The sequence below is a fragment of the Ochlerotatus camptorhynchus genome, unplaced genomic scaffold (genome assembly GCF_037179485.1).
Source record: "Ochlerotatus camptorhynchus isolate MF236.1 unplaced genomic scaffold, CSIRO-AGI_Acam_v1.1 ptg000191l, whole genome shotgun sequence".
Classification (NCBI taxonomy): Eukaryota; Metazoa; Arthropoda; class Insecta; order Diptera; family Culicidae; genus Ochlerotatus; species Ochlerotatus camptorhynchus.
Genome location: NW_027040681.1, coordinates 3,201,218 through 3,225,172, shown reverse-complemented (window position 1 = coordinate 3,225,172; position 23,955 = coordinate 3,201,218). Strand labels below are relative to the sequence as shown.

The window sequence follows — 23,955 nt, the reverse complement described above, 5'->3', positions numbered from 1 at the left end:
GGCCAATGCAACCTGTTACAACTCTACATTGAATAAATTCTACAAAATTGTTTCGCTTAGCTGTAGCTATGCAAAGAGAAAATCGATGAAGAGAATCGATCATCGCGTATACGCCCTTATGAATGCTCACTGTCGAAATGAGTTTATTATACATCAACGAATACGCGTTTGTTGATATTCACCAGTGCTCGATTATCAAACCCAACATTGTCAAAATCAGAAGCAATCCTCAAAAGCAAAATAATCAACGACATTTTGGGCAAAATGATTATTTTGAATATTGTCGACCACACTGCCTAAATCATCGATATTATCATCAGATCAGCTTGAGGCAATAATTTGCCGTCGACTTATGTCTAAAAACCACGTTCTTCAGCGCTATATTTGTTTAAAATGATTTGCATTTGATCCTCAATATCATCCCGACCAAGATGAAGACGATATCAATATTTACAACAACAGAGGCGATAATGAGAATCCAGCCACGAATGAAAAAAAACAAATGTTATTTTTGATACTCAGAGGTTGCCTAGATCAAGGGAATTTGTTTATATCAAAATTGAAATTCATGCAGGTAGTTGGTCTATCTTTTAAGGTTTTCTTCATTTTCAGCAAAATTGAGTGTAGAAGAAAGGATTTTTATCAGCACTGATGAAGAGAATCGATCAAAGCAGATAGGACCATTTGAAATGTTCATCGAGAATTATTGTTATATTGGTCTGATCTAGTGGAGTGTTACAATTGGAATGGAAAATTGTATCGACTTGTTACTTGAAATCAACAGCGTTGCTAAGGACTTGTTAACAACAAATAAAGTCTTCGGTATCCTCGATTTCGATTACATCAATATGAGATATACCGAGCTGCGGTCCAATGCAAGGAAATGGACAAAGAAAAATGGGGAGCGTATTAGAAAGTAAAATGAATCATGTTGAAACAAATTGAAAAACGATGCCGACTGGGACTCGAACCATGAACGATGCGACTAACAGACCTGTGATTTCTCCACTTCTCTCTCCATGAAATACATTTTACAGAGTTGGTTGGAAATGCTAACATAAAGCTTTAGTGTGATGATTTATTAGCTAGAGAATGATCTTTAGAAGAGGGTAGGTGGATAGTTCCGTTAGAGTACGGCAGTATGAAAATTGAATAGAAGTTGAAAATGAGCGAAGGGCCATTAATGCGACAGTTTTTCAAGATAGACGCACATTTTTGCCTAACCCGTACGATGTACGCGGGGACTTGAAGTATGTCTCCAAGTCCACAGGCAAAAATGTGCGTCCCTCTTGTTGCTCATAAACTGACTGCGGCTGTGGAATAGTTCTAGCGACGTTTTCATCACTACCTAAAGCCCCACGTTGCGAGAGCATTTCCAGTCGATGGTGTGTTATAATGCAGTTCTTCTTTACCCAACTATTGTGTTGCTCCTCACGTCATGACCAACGTGATCATCTCAGAGAGAAAGCAGTAGGGTGGTTGTTGCGTGCTGTACCATCATCAGCATTGTTGACGGCTACTCCCGCCTTGAGTTGTTACATTCAAAGTGTTTTTATGTTACTTCATACGCGAAGTTAACGATGTTAACTGCCGTACTCTAACGGAACTATCCACCTATCCTCTTGCGGAGGATGATAGGAAATGCAAGTAACATTCAAAGTAATACATTGTTGGTTTGCTTGTACCGTACTTGTAGCATATTACATCTATGGTATATCGACCTTGGTGTGATAAGCACCATATCTTTAACAGACCTTGCGTTTACCATTCATCGCTGGCATTTTAGCTGCAAACGGACTTTCCGTTCTCGGGATTCAAGAGAGACGATCAAATAGAACACGATATAATCCATTACGTTGGATAGGTACAAATCACGACCAGCCGAATAGCACAAGGCTTTATTTTCCAATAAATTCTCATGGTTTTATTTGTGTAGATAGAGTTACGGGATGCAAACTAGTCCCTCAACTTGGTATATCAAGCACATACTTTTTCGGCATTCTACAAACGAAGCAATGAGATGAATGTCGTACATTTCCTGCTCTATTTTTAGGAAAATCTGATGCAATGCAATGCATTTGATCGTCTGATTTGGCGTAACTGGTAGCTCGACCAAACATGCTAACAATAACATCAGATAGGAAAATTTTTCCACTACCTGATCATGGTGTTATTAAGCGTGGTCGACCAGTTACGCCAAACCGACGATCAAATGCATTGCTTACAAAAGCAGATACGTCCCTTCTAAAAAAGTAATCGAGTTCCCAAATAACATTAAGCTTAGAACGAACGCAAGATTCACGTCTTGACGAAATAGCCATGAAAAAAGATGCCTTAGTGCTGTGGCAATCAGTGTACTTGTGATAACAAAATTGAATTATGAATATGGATGTTTTAAAATTTCCATAGCCTGTAGAAAGTCCTAAACGATCAAATACACTTCAATGCACAGAGTGTGAAAATCATTCAGCACAAACGACTTCATTCTCTGCGCAGAAAATTCCAACCGAACTTCGCAACACAAAAGTTATCAGTACAAAAGAATTACAATCAAACTTTCCCAACAATCCATTTTTCGGTTTTTTACAGTAATAGGCGGAAAATGGAATCGAAAGAAAAGCCATCTATCCGCTTTCCTTTCACTGTTAGGATTGTACTTTTCGCACACAAGAACCGAAAAGAAGCACGTTCTCATACGTGAAACTTTTCAGGACCATGTTTTCGTTATTTTACGCTCTGCCTCCCGTTTTCCGTCTGGTGTACTTTATAAGGGTAGCCAGACATGAACCGAAAACATGCCAAACAGGAAACCAAACAACAACCTGGATCCGGCTCGATGACCAAGAGGACGATGACGATTGCCACGTACGAAGAGGTACCTGTGGGTCTGTTCACAAATTACGTAACGCAAGAGGGGGATGGGAGGAGTGTAGAAAAGTGATACAATTTGTTTGGATGGTGGTTTGCCCACCATATGACATATGACTCAAAGTCGAGACAGTAAGCCAGTAGTCAACGTAAAGAGCCAAACAATGTGTCGCGCATCAGCGTCAACAAAAATGGTGAAGATCAGTAAAGTATTGTTATACTTTATGACCGTATGATAGGTAAGCAGGAAAGCAATTGCATGTATGAAATATGATAGGGTAGGCACTTTGAATGACAATGCCCATGGTTAAAGAAAGGGGGATATTTAGGATGCGTTTGATTTCATCCTTGGCTGATTTATGTTGAAAAGTTATGGGGCATACCTCCCCCTTAAAATGAAAGTGGTGTAACTAGTCTTAAGGATTGATGCTTTGTCTGACTTTAGGTCTCACAAATATTAAAAAAATGTACCTATATCTTTGTATGTCTCGATTAAGGTACTGTAGCTTATACTTTAATAATCCTATTTCTTGTGGTCTGTGTTTTCATCGAGTACAGTAATATTTAGTAGAGTTATATTAGTTACTTGGTATGGTCCTTTATATAAACTCTCTAATTTGTTTCTGTTTTCATTTTCTATCATTGCCAGATCATTAATTCTTATTTTCATTGGATTAGCTGTGACTTGTTGTTTTTCGTGTCTCTTATTTTTAATCCTGTTAACTTTACGTTTGTTTTAATTGTAGTAGTCTGTGGTTTGAATCGTTGTTCTGAATAGTATTGGTCATGATTATAAATTGGTTCAATATGTGTTGGGATTTCAGGTTATTGGGTAATGTAGCCATTTTGCCAAATACTAATTCGTAAGGGGTATATGGTATATCTGTGCATAGAGTCATGGTGTAGTAAAATGCATAATAAGGTAGTCAATCATCCCAGTCAGTATGAGACTCATTTACAAACTGCCTTTTACACGGATACGAATTTTGTTCATTTAAAACAAAAATATAAATGTTTATACTCTAAACATATGAATTATTCAAAGTAAATTTAAAGCATGTTTAAAACTAAAATATTTATGTTTGAAATAAATTCAAAATCATGTTTATTTCAACAATATAGGATTTGGGTAACTGGTTTTTAGCGTGTGATGCCTTTTTATTTCCTTCTTGTTAAATACATTCGGAAAAAGTTGCCCCAGCTTTGCTCAACTCTACAGAAAACGGCCCGAAAGTGCAAACCGAAGATGGATGTGGAAACCAGCTTGACTAGACCGGCGGAGCGCCACAGTATCAACTTCACTCCGTCGTTTCTGATGCCGATCGCTATATCACCGACACCGAACGTAGAAATAAACTGGTATAAGGACCAGTGGCAGATTTCTGAAAAAAAAACCTTGAACAATTCGTGGGTAAAACAAAGTTCCCAAAACTATCAGTATGTTATCAAACCAAAACCTCCGCAGCAGTATGAAGCCCTTACTGCGCTAACCGGAAGCAATGGCGCAACGGACTTTTGTTTCTCCGAGGCCCGCTTCTTAAGTCACAAGTATGTACTAGGATAATGATGATAGTTGAAAACCAAAAATAAAAAAAATAGAGATCATAAATATGGATTTGCTTTATGCGTTTTACTCAGAATACCTCTGGCGATTTACAAATCAGTTACAACTTGGTTTCTACGTTGCTGTTCAATTTATGCTGGAGGTGGTGGATTTGTGATATCTTGAGTAGTTATAAATTATGACTGCTGTTAAGATAGTTACATCAATAGCCAGCATAAAAGAACAGCAATCATAAAAATATATGTAGAATAATGCAAACCTTACTTTCGTAAAGGAAACTTTTATCTAGGAAACCTCATGAACCCAACCTTTGCTACTTTTAGCAAAAGTGGAATGCCAAACTCCTCGAGCATGTGTGTGTGTGTGTGTGTGTGTGTCAATAACGCAATCGTCGCTACGCAAATCTTTGAAATAACGACCAGAGATGTTTGTGCTGTTACAATTGATGCTGCGTTATATAGGCAATACATTTACTGTTTCAGTGCCAGGTTTTTACGTTTATATCAGGTTCTTGTGTTGGATGTTCCCAAGAACTCGTGACATGACTGCCGAAAGTGTTAAATCAGTCCCGAACATTTAACACTTTCGGAAGTGTCTTTGATTGATTCAACATTTTCCCTACTGAACTCAAGCTTTTCTGAAGTTATTAAATATGTTATGAGCTGAATACACGGATCCAGTGTTTCCAATTTTTTTCCGTAGTGATTTAAAACTTTTTTAAAGTACAATGCTGTTCGAAGTTATTCTGTACGTGCATTTTTTTTTCTGAAATGGTTCAGTACTTTCCAAAGTGATTGTTCGCGCGTAAAACCGACTTTTCGGACACAACATAGAATAATCACGCTTACAACATAAACACAGTTTATTTAGGCGAAAACTAAAACACTGTATTCCTAACGCGAACACTACAACGAAAATTTATTGCGGATAATCAAATGCGCTCCGACGATGTGTAAAGCGCGACGGCTTATTTAATTCTGTTGATATACTGCTCTATGTACTGCATAGCTGACCAGTGATCGAGGGAAATCAGACAGTGGTAGTGTGAGTATACTGGCACTTCGGCTCGGTGAGAGAAGTAGAGAGAAAAATGCACATGCATCGATATTTCTCCACTTATCTCGCTCGAACAGTGATCCTAAGCTTTTTTCAAGTTATGCAGTACTTTTTGAAGTGATTCTGATTTTTTCTAAAGTGATTCCAAACATTCCCAATGTAATATAATCTCAGAATAGCCAGATTTCATTTTTGGAAACGTAACTAAAGTGCACTCTCTCCAACTCGAGTTGTAGAATTATCGTGTTATAAAATAACAATCCCATACAAATTCGCTACCGAAGTAGCCATGACACTCATTTTTATCATGGTTATACAACTCGATATCGAATTAGTGGACATTGAGTTGTGGAAAGTTGACGGTACTTCATCTATGTAGCCAAAATCGAGACCTTTTACGATGTGTCACAATTGAGTGGTTTAGCGATAAGAATCAATTCTCCCTTAAGTGAATCCTGTTGAAAAACTATTTTTAAAAAAATCGTGGAGGTGAGGAGGATCTCTCGGTTTTTAACCGTATAATTGACCTAAATTTGGAGGGGGGGGGGGGGGAGGTAGCTCATCGATTCTTCCGGTTCGCCTCCTAGCATCGTGCTATAAGGTACCAGGCGATAACCAGGGTAGTTGATCGATAGCTCGATGACGTCATTTCGTTGACGTCTGCAATGGGAAATTCTCATAGCAGGCGTTGACGATGGGACGTTGTCGAGTTGTTGAATAGCAACTATCGTGGTAACTCACCGATTACCTGTCGATCTTCCAAATTTGGAAAGACGTCTGCATTGAATTGTCTCATATAATAATATTCCGCCCACTATATCACAAGAAATTGCGAGTAGCTGAGTGGAATGGAGATAAGTTAAGCATTGGGTACAGGACCAAGTCTCCCCTGGGTGGTGCCAAAAGATGAGCGCAATAGAATCATCAAGTTGCCATAAGGCACGGAATGAGACTATTGCATGGCTGGGTAGTCAAAGTCTTCCAATCGATAGTCATTTCAGGTGGATTAGAACAGGTTTAGGTGGGCGTTGGCCAGATTTGGATTTTTCAGATGTAATCCTGGATAGGATCCTGTCATTGAACGTCGCGTGAAAGTGGAACTTAATGAAGGCCTAAGTACTTTTTCGTAGTTTTTAGTTTTCGGATTTGAAAGATCGTCGGTTACAGTGGCCTGCTTACTGAGCAGAAAAAAGCGGTCCCAGGTCCTTACATATCAAAGAGATTTATGGTAAAATCGCTTGTATATCGTGTATTTTGCGAAACTCGTTGTTGTCGTTGGTTCCGGGTTTGAATGGATACACAAATTTTAAGCAACGGTATTATGTGATATGAGGGGCTCGGTGGCCTTAGAGCAACCGTTTTTGCTTACTGAGCAGTACATCATGAGTCTAATCTCAGGCCCATCCACATTCAAGATTCGTCAATCGTTTTATTTGTTAATATGACTAATATAATATATATATAATATATGAGTTATTGCCAGATCAGCTGTACTTACACAGATAACCAATAGACGATGCTTGGGACTAGCAATCATCCTCAATGTGTAAACACTGGTGATCTCTAACTAGGCAATACCAGCGCCGACCGCAGGTCAAGAAAGGAATGGATAGGAATGTGTTGAAGTGACACTCGCTTTGATGAAAGTCGAGAAATCCTCTGCACTTCCACGAGGAATCACTGGGATGTTGGATAAGTGGGTAGGATTTGCAGCAGGGTTCGTTTTGGTAAACGATAAGCTGAATTGACATCCTAACGATAGGGAGGGGTTACTGTATAAATAAATAAAAAGGAATGATCTGGAGCTGCACCAACAGCAACTGGCCTTTTCGTAGACTTTCTTCGACCCTTTAAACACAGACGTCAACATTCCTGATCCTTCTCGTCGATATATAATTAATATAATAAAATATAACAAAATACAAACAACCTCGCTTGCAGTAAGGCAATTCATTTAATCTCAAGCTATATATGAATAATTTAATTGCATGGTATGATTGAACTCAACTTTGCCTATTTAATGAATCCACAATTTAAGTAAAAAATCAATTTGCTAAATAATCGAGGTTATTTGAGCATACAGGAGTTATAAAAACAAGTATCAATGAATAATTCTTGAAATAGAAAAACTCTGCCAAGGTAAAACAATTAACATTGGCCTAATGTATGATGATATTCAATTTATTCTCTGGGTAATCCAAATTCTGCAAACCATAGATCATGTTATATTATAATAAAATAAAATTTGTATAACAATGATTTGCTAATTGATACACCTTCTGCTCCTTCAGGATCTGCAGGACAACTATTTTCTGTAAATGAAAATTATAGTTATAATGATACGATGATATTTAAATATGTGAAATAAAAATAATTTACTAGTCATGCAATATATAAAATGTAATGAATGTAAAATAAACAAGTATTACAAAATAAAAATAAGCTCGATTTTAGTTAACCTCAGTACATTTAACTGATTTCAACTTTGGATATTTTATTAGAATTGAAACAAACACTTTATTTTGGAAATTATCTAGCACATACTACATAAAAAAACTCTACACGATAACAAGGGCAACACCCTTAGCTACAATATGGAACCAGTGTTTTCAATTTCAAAAATGAACAGAGAGTAATTTTTTTTTCAATTATTGTCACTTTAACACTCGTGGGTTTTACTTCTTCTTCTTCTTCTTCTTATTCGCATTTCAAGCTTATTGCTTAGCGCATGTTAGCTTATTGCGTGCTCTCAACTTAGTGTTCTAAATGCACTTCCACAGTTATCAATTGAGAGCTTTCGATGCCAATACCAATGCATGAATTTGTATATTGTGTGGCAAGCACAATGATACTCTATGCTCAGGGAAGTCGAGAAAATTTCCAACCCGAAAGATTCCCTCGACCGGACCGGGAATCGAACCCGCCGCCTCCGGCTTGGTAATACCGTGCCTTTACTGACTAGGCTATGAGGCCCCATACGTGGGTTTTACAGAGAGTAAATTTAATCATCATATTATACTATCAAAGTCACACGCATTATCAAAGTTACCCCGTTTTACGGTAATTATAAATGCGATCCGCGTCGTCTCTTGCTTGAGAACATTTGCATTGTTACGTGTTACGCTTGGGGGAGAGGGGGTATTGGTAAATGTGTTATGTTTGATTAGAGGGGGGATTATAAAACTGTAAATTTTTGCACTACGTAATTTGTTAACAGACCCTAAGTGGACGTGGATGCCAGAATTCAGACACACATACAAAACTTCATAAGAAAGCCGTTCTGCACAAGTTCACATTCTGCCAGCATATACCCTTTCGACGTGTGTGAGTGTATGTCTCTCTTCTCTCTTTTTATGAAATTTATGCATTCGTTTTGAGGAGCATTAGTTTTCCGAAGTCAATTTGCTGCGAATTGTGTAGAGCTATTTGAAATTCAAAAACATCTCCCACCAGGGAGTCGTTTCTATTCAGAAGAAAGCAGGAAGCAAGAAGCAAAATCTCGTCAAGTACTCTGCAGCTAGGAAGGATTTTTTCCTTCTAGGCTTGGATATGATTGTTGCTCATGTATTTTTTTTTTCGGTCGTATGTGTGCCTACGGTAGGCTTTTGACGATGTTGAAAAGGACTAGCAGTGCTCGTTCAAAGATTATGATTTCAGATTGGATCCGGTACTTCGTTTGATATAGTTTGATTTGATTTATGGTTTGTGGAGTAAGCAAAAGTCATTGAGGCGAATGACGATTTTTTCATAGCACACAGTACGCAAAGGCATTGAATATTCCCAAGGAGTATTATCCCAATTACAGAGTAGGTATGCGTTTTCCATTCTTGAATGTCCTTCTTTGTTCCATATTTTCTAAAAGAGCAGCATATCGTTCGTATAAATTAGAAGTTTAGTGTTTTTGAGAATGAAGGAAATGACGTTTATGCATTAAATTAAACGAGAGCCTAAGGGGTCTCCTGAAGTGATTTGAATAGCATTAGATGCCTTTCCGTCCAATGTAGCTATTTGTTGCCGATCAGTTAGATATGATTCGAGCCATTTGAGTAGAACTACCAATTTCCATATTTATTGCGATTCGAAAAGTAGCTTAGGTATGTTAATACGATCGAGTGTCTTGTTGAAATCAGTTACGAGAGTTTCGATATGGTTGCCGTTATGCAATCAGTGAATATGTACAGCTTGAGGCGAAGTAACTGTTACTTTGAAAAATGGTTAGAAAGATTGAACGCTTGCATGATATTTTGTTATCAGTACAGGGTTTTTGATCTTATTTCCTTCCTATTTGCACAACCCATACTTAATCTCTTTTTTTCGAACTGATTTGAACCAAAAAATAGAGTGATTCTAAAATAGATGACTTCAAAATTTATTTACATTTCTAAACGAGTTGGGTTTGATAAATGGTCACAAGTTGTTGAGATATTGTTAGAAATCTAACACTGATACTTGGTTCCAAATTCGTCCTACTAGTTTCAATTCCGTCCTAACGCTTTCATATGCCATCGGTTTTCTAGGTTTTTGTTCGTTCTACGAATTAACGCAGAAAAAAAATGGATTTGCTAAGAGCGCTTCTTTGTTTTGAGAACAATCAGTGTAAATATTCATACGCTCCTATCCAGCTTTCCATGCTCGGTAATGGCGGCCTGTTTGTATGAATAAATGTATCCTTCACTTCCAGTCAGTAATTTTTACTGAGTTTTTGAATTGCGGAACTCTTCGGTAGAATTTAAAAAAATCTGTGAAAAATTTAAAGTTGAGAAAATGTGTTACGAAAGTTTCCAGACTTACTTCTGTTAACCCCATGTAATGATGAAAAATAAAATTTGTCGATTTTATCCTATCTTTACGAATAACAGTAACTTGAATTTCAACCGAGTTTTTCAGTAATCCAAAAATCCAGTAAAGAAAAACTGACTCCTGTAAAAAAATCTAAGTGTGTATACAGAAGTAGCGGACCTGCACTCCATCGAAACAGCACCGCAGCTGAGCTGCAAGTGCTATGAAATAAAAGGAACATCGACTTATTGGCGTTGACGGCGACTCTGTAGCCAGGCATGTAGCCCCCCCCCCCCCCCCGAAATTATTATCATCATGTGAAAAAAAAATCTGGCCCAAGATAATGGATATTTGTTACAGATATCCATTATCTGGATAAGGTTTTTTTCCACATTATATTAAAATAATTTCTATAGAGGGCTTCAGCCCTATAGCCCCCTCCCCCTCGTTTAAAACGTGTAACTGACTCATTAACGCCGAAATCATAGATATACTAGATATTTTTTGCCCGATAGGCCAACAATGCACTATGGGCAAAAATGGGTCCAAAATTACCCAAAATTCAATATCTCAACAGCCCGCTGAATTCCGGTCATGAAAAACAACTTTTCCGAAGGGAAATCATCCGGGGAATCGATTGCACGTGGTCCAATAGACTGGAGAGCCTTGTAGGTATGTGTTTTGGACCATTTTACCCCATTTTCCCCTACTTTTTGGAGGAAATGTTTTTTCACAGCTCTATTTTTCGTAAAACATAAGCACTTTATGCATGGTTTTAGAATACTATGCCTTTAAACAACAGTTCATGAGATATTAGGGGAATACGGGGTACACTTTATAGGGAAGTAAGGGGTAAAAGTGAACCCTCGCTAAATTTATTTTAATTCATAAAAATGTTGAACGATGCGATTGTTTGAATGACCCCAAAGGTTGCCTGCAATAATAAGATTTTTTTTTTCGAAATTTTAAGGTTATTTGGGGTTAAATAAGTTAAATAAAAATTTACTGCTATCTGTTTTAAAATAGTTTCCACTTTTTTTGTCTGTATACAGCGAAACGATATAGTAATTCTCAGAATTGTGTTTAAATTGGCAGTTTTGTTCCTTATCGCAATATATTAGACCCGTATTTTTTATTTTGCCATTAGGGTGACTATTTATATATTAGGGTGGTTCCTTTTCCCTGCCAAGGTAAATAATGAAAAAATAATCATTTGTATTTTTTTTTTTTCTAATAATCAATCATTTTTTATATTTATTTTCAGAATCAGTGGAAACAACCAGTTCTGAATCGATCATTACCACCTACAACGCACCTTTGTCGGACGAAAATGAATTCCTTATACAACTTAAGGATAAATATAAAGAAACAAGAGACAGCAATGACCGATACAGGATTTTAACCACACTTCCCAAAAGTTGGTCTACATATAGAATTATGAAAGAGTTCAATGTTTCCCAACATATGGCCAACCAAGCAAAAGCACTGCAGCAAGAGAAAGGAATAATGTCGGTGCCTGTAAAGAGGTTAAGCAGAGCTTCATTAGGAGAACCAACGATAATGCTTGTTCGTGATTTTTACAATAGTGACGATATAAGTCGTGTTTGTCCGGGGAAAAGAGATTATTTAATATCTAAAAATGATGAAGGCGAAATCTACGTACAAAGAAGATTAGTTTTGTGTAACTTGCAGGAGGCGTACTCCATCTTTAAAAATACATATCCTGATATTAAAATAGGATTTTCCATGTTCGCCAGTAACCGTCCGAAACACTGCGTTTTGGCAGGGACAAGTGGCACGCATACCGTATGCGTTTGTATATATCATCAGAACGTTAAACTTATTTTTAAAACACTACAAAGCAGACAATCACTCCCAGATGGTGTTGATTCCTATCACGATTTGTTTAAAAAAATAATTTGTCAAAATCCAAGTGAACAATGCTGGCTGCAGTGTTGCAAAAATTGTTCAGGAACGCAAATTTTGGCCACAGAACTAATGACTATTCTTAGTAACGGACATGTTGCATCAATACAATTCAAACAATGGCGTCAAGTAGAGAGATGCATTATGGACTTAGTTGAAATGGACACACAGGAATTTATTGATACTTTTTTAGAAAAATTATTCAATTTATTGCCGCATAACTTTATAGCTGAGCAACAGACACGTCAACACGTCAAAAGCAATTTGAAAGCTACAGAATGCATCATAATCTGTGATTTTTCGGAGAATTATTCTTTCGTTGTGCAGGATGCAGTTCAAGGCTTTCATTGGGCGAACGCTCAATGTACTATTCACCCTTGTGCTATTTATTTTAAAGACGAAGAATCTAACGATTTGAAGTTTACTAGTTTTATTGCAATTGCTGATTTCACTAAACATAATCATGTCGCAGTTCGTTTATTTCTTACGCATTGTCTAGCGTTCATAAAATGTAAATTGCCAAGCTTACAACAGATTTACTTTTTCTCAGATGGATCAGGAAGCCAATATAAAAATAAGATGACCGCTTTTAATTTATGCAACATGCAAAAAGATTTTGGCATTGCTGCCGAGTGGAATTTTTTCGCAACTTGTCATGGAAAGGGCCCTTGTGATGCTTTGGGAGGAGTATTAAAACGAAACGCTGCGAAAGCGAGTTTGTAAGGCCACCATATAACAACGGCCCAAGAACTTTACTCATGGGCTATTTCTAAGCCAGATTCAAAAATACACTATCAGTTTTTTTCGGAATCCGATTACAATAAAATGGAAAGAAAATTGAAAAACCGTTATATACATGTGAACCAAATTTCGGGGACACAGTCATTCCATAGTTTTAAGCCTCAAAACGAAAAGTATATTATTGTCAAACGGTATTCATTTTCAACGGAAGAAAAATGTGTGAAATTGTAATTAAAGAAAATAAATGCTTCATGTTTTACTTATTTACTTCGACCTCGTCATTATTTGTAGCATTTAAGTACTTCTCCCAGAATTTTGATACCAAAATTAATAATGTCAAACTGGGGCCTGTTTTAAAGCCACGAAGACTTCAATGGGGGAGGGGAGTCCAGCCACAGTATACGCTCGGTAAAAATATTTTAAAATTTTAGTAAAGTATACGAGGGGGGAGGTAGGATCTGCAATGTTTAAAACTTGGTCTACGTGGTTTATGGACAGCCTCCAGGCTGAACTGAATGTTGCACCCAGCTTGTAAGTTACTCATAGATTTCATTAGTCACAGCTGCTGTGACTCGATTTAGACGCATTGTGAACTACCTTGCGTCTTCATCGTTTCCATGCACGTGTGGTGCATATATTGCGGAACAATAATTTTTTATTTTGTATCTCCAAAACTGCTTCTCCAACATCGCTAATTTTTTGATATGTTATGTAAAATTAAATGATCTTTCAATTAAAAATACTAAAATAAGAAGTTGTTGAAGACCCTCGCAGTGAAAATCAAGAAAAAGCATTTGCAACATATTTTTTTCCTACAAAATCAAATATCTCTGAGTGTTTCATAATTTTTCTTAAAACTACATTAAAACATCTTATATTTGAAGGGTCAATCGTAAAAATCGGTCAAGAGGTTCAGAAGTTATAAATTTTTGAAAAAAGACATTTTTGAAAAAAGACATTTTTGAAAAAAAATGATTTTTTGGACCACCCTAACACGGAAATGGTCACCCTAATGGCGCAATAAAAAAATACGAGTCTAATATTTTTTGATAAGGAAGAACTATACCAATTTTCATGAAATTCTGAGACCCACTATAACTTTTTTCTATGGAATTGCTGTATTAGAATAGCGAGCTAGAACAACTTTTAAGGAAGGTACAAATCGGTTTTTTCATCTCTCTTTACCAAACTCCCCCTTTGGAGAGGGATGGTGAGGGGTGAGAGAGATGAAAAAACCGATTTGTACCTTCCTTAAAAGTTGTTCTAGCTCGCTATTCTAATATCTATATGCAATCTTCACACTGCCGTACTCTAACGGAACTATCAACTCTATGCTTTCATCTACTCCATCTATCGTATAAAAATTACCACTACAGTCTGTTATTTGAAATTAGCATCTTCAACTATGTAAATCGTTGACTTCACGTAGAAGTAATACTAAAACATATAGTCAAAGTAGGTTAATTCTGCTAAATGCTTCACTATTTTGGCAGATGAAACCATGGATGTTTCTGGATTAGAACAGCTATCACTATGTGTGAGATACGTGCATGCGGCTAAGTCATCACCTGTCATTCGGGAGGACTTTTTGGGATTTGTGAGCATTGGGGATCAATCGTCGGAAAATTTAGCATCGACTATTTTGCATCGCTGTTCCAATTTGGGACTAGATATGACCAAGTGCGTAGGGCAGGGATATGATGGAGCTGCAAATATGTCCGGTCATTTGAGTGGAGTACAAACGCGAATCAGAAACCAGTATCCTATGGCTAGATATGTGCATTGCGCCAGTCATAGGCTTAATCTTGCTCTTTCAAATTCGTTGAATATCCCACAAATCAGGAACTGCTTAGGCACTATTTCAAGGCAAGTCTTACAGGAAACAATATCGACACGTATGCCTGACACAAAAAAGCGACGATTAATTCGGCTTTGTGAAACACGATTCATCGAACGGCATGAAAGCGTGATAAATTTCCTTGAGCATTTTGAATGAATTTGTGAAAGCCTAGAGATTATTGCAGAGAAAAGCTGGAAAATTTCAGCAACTTCTTCCATTTATTTGGCAGCTATGGACAAATCAGGATTTTTGATTTCATTAATTGTTTGTGAATCCTTGCTAAGTATTACACTACCACTTTCAATAGTATTACAATCTAAATCTGTGGACCTCATATCGGCTCTTAATCATGCGAGTAGTAAGTACAGGTTTTCAAGGAGAGACGAGCTGACGCTGAATCAAAATTTGCTGAAATTTTCAATGCAGCATCAAAGCTGCATACGTCTATTTTCGATAGCGCAATTACGATTCCACGTGCATGCAAACTAACAATATGCGCAAACCAACCAGCAGAAACACCAGAGGAATACTATCGAAGAGCGATTTTCATTCCATGTCTCGATGGATTGATCCAAAACATGATGGAACGTTTCACACAAAATTGTGACATCCTTCCGGTGTTCCAATTATTGTTGCCTGGTTTTACAAATGTTGGAGAGTCATCCCAACTTGACAAACTTACCTGTTATTTCGGTGATTTTACCAGCGTGGTTTCATTGATATATGATTTTTTCATAAATATGAATCCTCAGTAGACGTGTTTTTTATCAAAGGCAAGTGTCACTCGAACCATAACAGCAATTTATAAAATAACGAACATTTTGAATGGCTCGAGTGACACTTGCCTTTGATAAAAAACACGTCTACTGAGGATTCATATTTATGAAAAAATCATATATCAATGAAACAGTCATCGGTCGTCATTGAAAAGCAATGCAACTATGTTCTGTCAATCTAATTGACTTTTATTGGTTCTGTTGTCTTGTGAATTTTAGCTAAACGGCCTCTTTTCTGATTTTTATCTCTCAATCTATGAAATATACACGAAAACTATGTTGGAACGAAACTTCTAGAACAATATGAGGAACATTATGCCGTACACTACACATTTTTATATCATATGGGTGGAAAATTCGTAGAACAAATACTTTAAAATTCTTCACATTTTAAGATATCTTCGAGCATGAAACTAAGTCAAACTTCAATAAAATCACTTCGAATAGTCAACCTTTGGTTACAAAGTTGATACATGACAAATTAAATTTTGCTATGAAAGTTGTTACAGCAGTTTTCGTTATTTCAGTCTCGAGATACAAATATTGTAAGCCGTAAATTACCTTAAAAACATAAAATTAACTTGAAGCACCTCTAAATCATCATCGATTTTGCTGAAAATTTGCACAAAAGTTAAAATTAACATGACGAACAGTAATCACGGTTGACCCGTTACATTCCGAACATTTCGTTTAAAATGAACAGGTCTAATATGTATCGTGAATCTGTATCATTCGACGTTCAGTAATGCGCACATTTTATTAAGCTTCGGAGTTTTTATGTCATAAAATTAGCCCCCCCCCCCCCCCGAAACCAAATCCTGGCTACGGGCCTGTCTGTAGCTCTTTACTCCTATGGTTAAATCCGTAAGAAAACGTCAGACTGTGCGTGAAACATGACGGAATTCGTACTATCCTTTCACTCCACCGAAAAATCCCATAAGAAACGGTCAATCTTTTCTAGAAGAGACAATTTTTCGACGGTGCCGTCAACGCCAATTATAACTACCTACTTCTCTCTCTTTCTTTCATCATCACCTTCCCGTGGGTCCCTTCGCATTGCTCAACTTTGGGCAATGAGAAGGCGGATTCACTTGCGAGGGAAGGCGACATTTATGATCGACAAATCGCCTATAGCCAATTTTTCTCTATTTATCGTCAGCAGTCACCATAAAGCCTACCCAGTTACTACGTAAGGCACAAATCTAGGGAACTGCATGGAGAATGTTTTGTACAACAACTAAATTAACAGTAATGAAAATTTTCAACTTAAAAACACTAAAATGTATGAAATTTCACCAGTTATTTTTGGTACTTTCAACATACTTTTCAATTTTAATGTATGATAATTAACTTTAAACGAGTTCTTTTCAAAAGAGAATTGATAGCTAAGACTTTAATCTTTCATTTGGTATGATGAAATCAGAAAACCACATTAAGGTTAAAAAAAATATAGCTAACCAAAGTTGGCAATAAAAGAAAACATAACATGTTGATTAACTCACTTAGCAGTCATTTCCGACCCTATGTTTCATGCGGATTTTTTCATAACTTTAGGAGCCCTATCTACCCTGAAAATATATCAGCAATTCCATAGAAAAAAGTTATAGTGGGTCTCAGAATTTCATGAAAATTGGTATAGTTCTTCCTTATCAAAAAATATTAGACTCGTATTTTTCTATTGCGCCATTAGGGTGACCATTTCCGTGTTAGGGTGGTCCAAAAAATCATTTTTTTTTTCAAAAATGTCTTTTTTCAAAAATTTATAACTTCTGAACCTCGAACGATTTCTAACTGATCATTTGTTTCATAACATTCGTTGTTTTATGTGAAGCATTATATCGTACCTACGAGTGAGTGATATACCTACGAGTCTAAGCTGTAACTCATAGGTATATCACCTGTTCGTAAGCAATGACGTCACTTCAAACAGCTGTTTCAGGTAAATAGATGAATATTGCGAATAAATACAAACACCACCAAACATTTCCAAATGTCACTAACACCGCGAAGCCTATTGGGCTGGAGCTTATGTAAAAGTCATTGCCTACGAACGAGTGATATACCTATGAGGTACAGCTTGGACTCTTAGGTACTGATGCAACATGCAAAAAAATTTTGGCATTGCTGCCGTGTGGCATTTTTTCGCAACTTGTCATGGAAAAGGCCCTATGGGAGGAGTATTGAAACGAAACGCTTTAAAATTTGAGTATACGAAGGGAAAGGTAGGATCTGCAATGTTTAAAAATTGGTCTACGTGGTTTATGGACAGCCTCCAGGCTGAACTGAATGTTGCACCCAGCTTGTAAGTTACTCATAGATTTCATTAGTCACAGCTGCTGTGACTCGATGGAGACGCATTGTGAACTACCTTGCGTCTTCATCGTTTCCATGCACGTGTGGTGCATATATTGCGGAACAATAATTTTTTATTTAAAAAAAATTGAATCTCCAAAACTGCTTCTCCGACATCGCAAATTCTTTGATATGTTATGTAAAATTAAATGATCTTTCAATTAAAAATACTAAAATACTTGTTGAAGACCCTCGCAGTGAAAATCAAGAAAAAGCATTTGTAACATATTTTTTTCCTACAAAATCAAATATCTCTGAGTGTTTCATAATTTTTCATAAAACAACATTAAAACATCTTTCATTTGAAGGGTCAATTGTAAAAATCGGTCAAGAGGTTCAGAAGTTATAAATTTTTGAAAAAAGACATTTTTGAAAAAAAAATGATTTTTTAGACCACCCTAACACGGAAATGGTCACCCTAATGGCGCAATAAAAAAATATGAGTCTAATATTTTTTTGATAAGGAAGAACTATACCAATTTTCATGAAATTCTGAGACCCACTATAACTTTTTTCTATGGAATTGCTGATATAAAACCCGGAACCACGATAAACTCTCTCTCTAAAATATAGCTTTATCGGAGTTGAAGAAGGATAATGATATATTGATTGCGTGCTTTGTTGCAATACACATACACTTTTGAGGACATAGCTTGATCGGAATCGAGAAAGTCATATAAAAAAATCTCATTAACACATGTATATATATATCATCTTCGGCTCTACTTCATCATGCAACTTACCAGTTCGCATCGTGCGCCCTATGTTTTTATCGACACAGCACGTTAAACGACTTCCATAATACGATAAGGACGATACAAAGCATTGAAGGACGAGAAGAACGGAATACCTACACTCAAAGATAAATTAAATCTAAAAAGCTTAAAAAGTATGCAGATTCTCGCTTCACATTATTGAGTCCAAGCCATGATTACTTCGGCAGTAGTCATGCATGATTAAATTTGAAATAATCTTTCCAGCATTAAATTTTATTATTTCTAAATATTAATATATAATCAAAAAAAAAAATTAAAATTCAATCAAAATTATTAAAATAGAAACAAAAGTGATTAAAATTTATTCAAAAAAGATAATTTTCAATCTTATCAACCATGATTAAACTGGGTTTAATATCAGATGATTATTTTTAAGAAAGAGAGTATTAATTTTAAATGATTCGATATGATTAAACTGAGTTTGATGTCAAATTGACTAAATTTCAAGCAAAATGGGAATAGTTTAATTTATCAGTGTACCACAGAAGTGGAACTTCGGATCAGAAAGTGGCTGCACTTGTCATTTGTGAACACTAGCGCACCTAGCGGTAGAAGGCATTTTCTAACTGCAGTTAAGAAAGGCAGCATGCTATGATAGTGTGAGTGCACATAGAAAGCCCGCCTGGAACGCTACCACAACACATCGCTTGTTGAGCAGAAAAACGAACCACTTTTGGTTCACCGATTTGTTTGCACTTCCCCTTCCGTTCTGTGAGTGTACGTTTCGTAATGGGCGTTAAAAGAATGTGTGTTTGAAACAGCGTCGCCAACCTTCCAGATTTAGGGGTCGTCCATTGATTATGTCACACATTTAGGGGGAGGGGGAGTTTTGAAAACTGTGACGAGCCATACAAAAAAAAATAAGGTTCTTATAAAAAATGTGACAAAGGGGGAAGGGGGGGTTGAAAATGGGCCAAATTTGCGTGACATAATTAATGGACCATCTCTTATATGGAATCTTCCATATTTTTATGAATTATCCAGACATCCAGTCAATCTCATGATTCGTGCAGATTCTTCCAGAGTTCTCAATTCCCGTTGGTTCACAATCTTAAAAAAAGGAGGCATCAATATTATTGCTCGGGAAATCATTCAGATGATTGATCAAACATTTAGAGAGCTGATCAAGGGGTATTCAACTTTGCACAACTTAATGTGTGCCGAGATATTTGGCAGTGCCGATAGCTAGGCCGAAGTGTATCAATCAAGGGGTGTCAATATCCCATGTGTTTGGCAACCCTGAAGTTAGACTTTTGTGATTGTGTTTACATTTTTAATTTCTCTGATTCATGGCCATGATTCATGACACACAGTAAGCTTCATTCTCATTAGAAACGAGAGCGGAGTGGGCGATGGGAGATGAACTGGAAGCAATCCAACCCGTCCACAAGAAACGTGTGCAGATACCAAGGTGTAGCCTGATCGGTGGACATAATTTTCAGCTGCTGCCAGTAAAATGCTCCCAGACAAAATCAAACCCGGGACTCGAACGGGTGAAAGTTCAATCCCACCCTTGAAACAGTTCTGATCGACTCAGAAGTACGTGACCTCGAAGAAATCACCCAAGCCTATCGTATCGCTGATTATGATGGCCGTTATTACGAGTGTCACTTCACGGTGAAAATAAGTGAAGTGTCCACTTGTCACTCACGGTGAAGTGTTTGCCGTGTAAATCAAATGAGAATCACTTCACCGTGAGTTGATAAGTTTTCACTACACCGTTAAGTGACATCGGTAACAAGGGCTGACGTCTCCTACCACCACCCAATTACATACGTTCAAGCCTACCAAGTTCACGATCCTTTGCAGTTGTGATACCTTCCACAATGTACCACCAATCAAAATCAATGGCCAATGTACCACCAGTGAAAACCATCAAATGTCCCTCCACTTCATACCTATCATAGTTCGGAAATGGTGAGCGATCCAGTTAAGCTTCACATCTGCAGTTCACCAGTACCCTGTGGTTGTTGTTGTTCATCTGCATGCCCTTGAGATCTTGCTGAACAGCAAATTACTTAGTGCCGTCATGCTGGACCTACTGACACCACCGAAACCTCCTCTGCCGCGATTAAAACTGTTGAGAATGAGCCTTATAATTGACTGATTGGTAGGTCACCCATCGCACCGGGTCCTTTTGAGACGAACTCGTGCAACAGAAGAGCGCAGATTGGATCGTTGATGATGGGGTGTACTCACGGAATAGAATGTAGTTGAATTTCTGATTGCATTGATTTCTTCCTCTAAATCCTTAACTGTTTCGCTAAGGCAATCGTACATCGGTCCAGATCCGATTGGATATTTACGGTTAATAGGTATCGGCATCCCTATAAAGTCCTGTAGATTTCCCATCAAAGTCTATACCAATTGAAACCAATGACTGGTAAGGATACCCGAGGAAAACTCAGGGGAAAACACGAAAATTTTCATCCCGTTAGACACTTGGAAATACCGGGACCCAAACCATGCCCAAATACAAAACCCATCACCCACGCCCCCTACGATGTGTTTTTTTTTTCTATATCGTTCGTTTTACATAACAAACTTGTAAATCAAAACAAAAATCCTCTTTAGCTGGCACAATATCGTCGTCCTTAAGAGGATTTTTGTCCATTCAGTTCGTCGATCGAATTCCGCACCTTACTGACCTTATAGGCATTTGACCAACCATTGCTGCAGGGAAACCACTTTGGCCGTCTTGACTGTCGTATCGACCCTCTCGACTGACCATGGTGTGGGAGAACTCTGTTGGCGTCAGGTTCTAATAGAAGCTATTCTGGACGAAACCGCAAGCCACTGTGATTTTCGCTACGAATCAGATGAGATAAACTTAGTTTTGTTGGTTTTGAAGAGATAAGAGATTCATGGTGGAGATAATACTCATAGAATTTTTCTTTGGAATTTTTGAAAAAGTGGCAAGGCACGATCCTCGAACCCAATGTGAAGCCCAATGGAATAAACAAAGAATTCAACCTTAGCAACGATTAGCAAAACGTCAACACTCGACAGTGATGCCGTTTTATATTGTATTGTTGGTATCCTACGTGTCAACCTGTGTCCTAAAGTGCCGAATAGTGATCCATGCTGTGTTTCGGCACACTGTGCAGAGTTGATTACCCCTTGGAGCTGATATATCTTATCCACAGACAAACAGATGCAACTCTTTCTCCTCAATCGCCGTTTACGCAGTTAATGTTGAATTTAGATATTATTAGCATACAGGTAACTCTAAGACCACTGGGTCCCGAAGAAAATCATTATTATTTTTGGCTCACTCAGTACCAGAACAACGGTCCCAAGCAGTCCCAAGCTATTTCACTCACCCCTGCATGTTCTGCATGAATCCACACACCCCTGATGTTATCTGTCAAACTTTCATAGCGAATCAAAACAAACATAGTGTAGTAATAGAATTTCAACTAGAATAGGGTACGTTAATCGTTTGCTTGGGACCAATAGGCTACTAAAGTGGTGAGCCAATTTAAAATCGTTAGTTTCGTATTGATTGTTGTTATTAGTTTCGCTGGCATCGGGTCACTTTGACGTTTCTATACATTCTATCGAATTAACTTGCAACATTGTTTGAGACATTGGCAAGCCAGCTTTTTTTCCGCAAAAAAGCTTGCGTCTTGTCGATAGTGAGTTCCATGACGGTATTTTATTGAACATTAGTTTAACGAGTTTCGTCTGTTTGTTTGTATTTTAACTTTTGAATTATTTTCTGGATGTACCAAGCAATGCGGTAAAGTAAAAAAAAAAAGTTATTGATGAGTATTTGTTACTCTCAAATGAATTACTACTGATTTCTGTACTTGTAATTACTCATAAATGGGTAAAATTTAACTCATTTATTGGGGGGTCCCAATTGTAGCCATTATTGGGTATTTTGCGGTAACCGTGTAGGCGCCTAAAACAATCTATCCATCTAGTGTTTGGCTAGTTGTTCGTGATTCACGAATCGGTATTCTGTTGGCGATTCTTTATGGGAATGGTCGCAATTTTCATTAGCATATAGAACACCAATCTCTTAAAAAATCTCTATCCCAGTAGACCATTCCCAGGCCAAATATAAAACAAACAAATGGATATCAGACTTGACCTTCTCCGAGTAGCATGAAACTTTGCATAACTAAGATCAATCTTTCACATTTTTGCTTAAATTAGGACATTTTGAATCTTAGAAAAAAAAAAAAACTTTAAATGGCATAGGAGAAATGGCAAGGGGTAGGTCACTCCACACACCAATCTTGGTTCAACGTTTTTCTCAGAGTGCCGCAAGTGTGCCGATGGTGCCGGTCATAGAGCAAGCTGCGATTGTTTGTAAAATACCCATCCCGGCAATTCGGTATTTCTGAAACCTTGAATGTTTTGGTTTGAAATCGCAAGGTTTAATCGGATTGAGGATGACGCGGGAAGTGACGGGTATGCGAAATTTTGGTAGCCTTTCGTGATGTGAAAAGCAACGGTCTATCAGCGACCAGAAAGAATTGGAACCGGTGGGGGACATTTTTGGAGACCGGATATAGAGGATGATGAATATGACTTAAGTAGTTTGTTTTGTGTGAGTTGCAGCATTATTTGAATTTAGGGTACTAATGGGGTCTGATAAGCTGTCTCTTTCTCTTAGCCCTGCATTTCGTATTTAGTTTTATAAGTGAACCGAGAAAAGAACTGCTGGTCTGAGCTCCTCTGGTATATTCAATTCAAGAGCCACATGTGAAAAGGGCATACAAGCTTTTTGTAAACAAACCTTTGTAGGCCCTCTTCTCGCCAACCGAGGGTCGCTCACGCAAACTAACAACATCATCGGGAAGGGGAAGCCTTCCCCTATCCGGCGATGTTGATGGTTTGCGTTGGTGTCATATGGGTGGCGAGAAAAGCGCATAAGAATGTTTGTTTACAAAAAGCTTCCCAAGTAGCACACATCTGTCTCAGAATGTTGCCGAAACTTGATAGTGACTAAAATTAGTCCTATCGCAGCTACCTCAAACGGTTTGTGATAAGTGTGCTACTAGGGTTGTATGCCCTTTTAACATGTTGTGCTTGAATTATAGGATGTTCCTGATTATACAGTCAAACAGTAGTAACAGTAAAAGTAGTCCAGCAGTGCTCTCATTTTATTTACAACAACCCAATGCCTACGAGATTGTGTCCAAGCTGTGCCGAATCTAATTTCGGCAGAATGTGCTGAGTGACTTACCCCTTGGGAAATGGATGTAATTTCGGCGTAAATGTCCCTAATTTGGGCCCATACATAAATGCAGCAATCGCCAAAAT

At 37.5% G+C, this 23,955-nt stretch overlaps 1 protein-coding gene across 1 annotated transcript; it reads left to right on the top strand.

The window, feature by feature from the left end:
- The first annotated feature begins 2,782 nt into the window (after nt 1-2,782).
- LOC135702321 (uncharacterized) lies at nt 2,783-14,839 on the top strand. Its single transcript, XM_065223349.1, has 3 exons — nt 2,783-2,875; nt 11,618-12,346; nt 14,777-14,839. The coding sequence occupies exons 1-3, from the start codon at nt 2,783-2,785 to the stop codon at nt 14,837-14,839; spliced, it is 885 nt and encodes a 294-aa protein (XP_065079421.1).
- The last annotated feature ends 9,116 nt before the right edge of the window (nt 14,840-23,955 follow it).

Excerpts from the sequence above, each read along its gene's own strand:
- LOC135702321 (XM_065223349.1), top strand. The coding sequence starts at position 2,783 with ATGAACCGAAAACATGCCAAACAGGAAACCAAACAACAACCTGGATCC. Across the intron at positions 2,876-11,617 it reads CGATTGCCACGTACGAAGAG|AAGGATAAATATAAAGAAAC; the intron begins GTACCTGTGGGT and ends CTTATACAACTT. Across the intron at positions 12,347-14,776 it reads AGAGATGCATTATGGACTTA|GAACTGCTTAGGCACTATTT; the intron begins GTTGAAATGGAC and ends CCCACAAATCAG.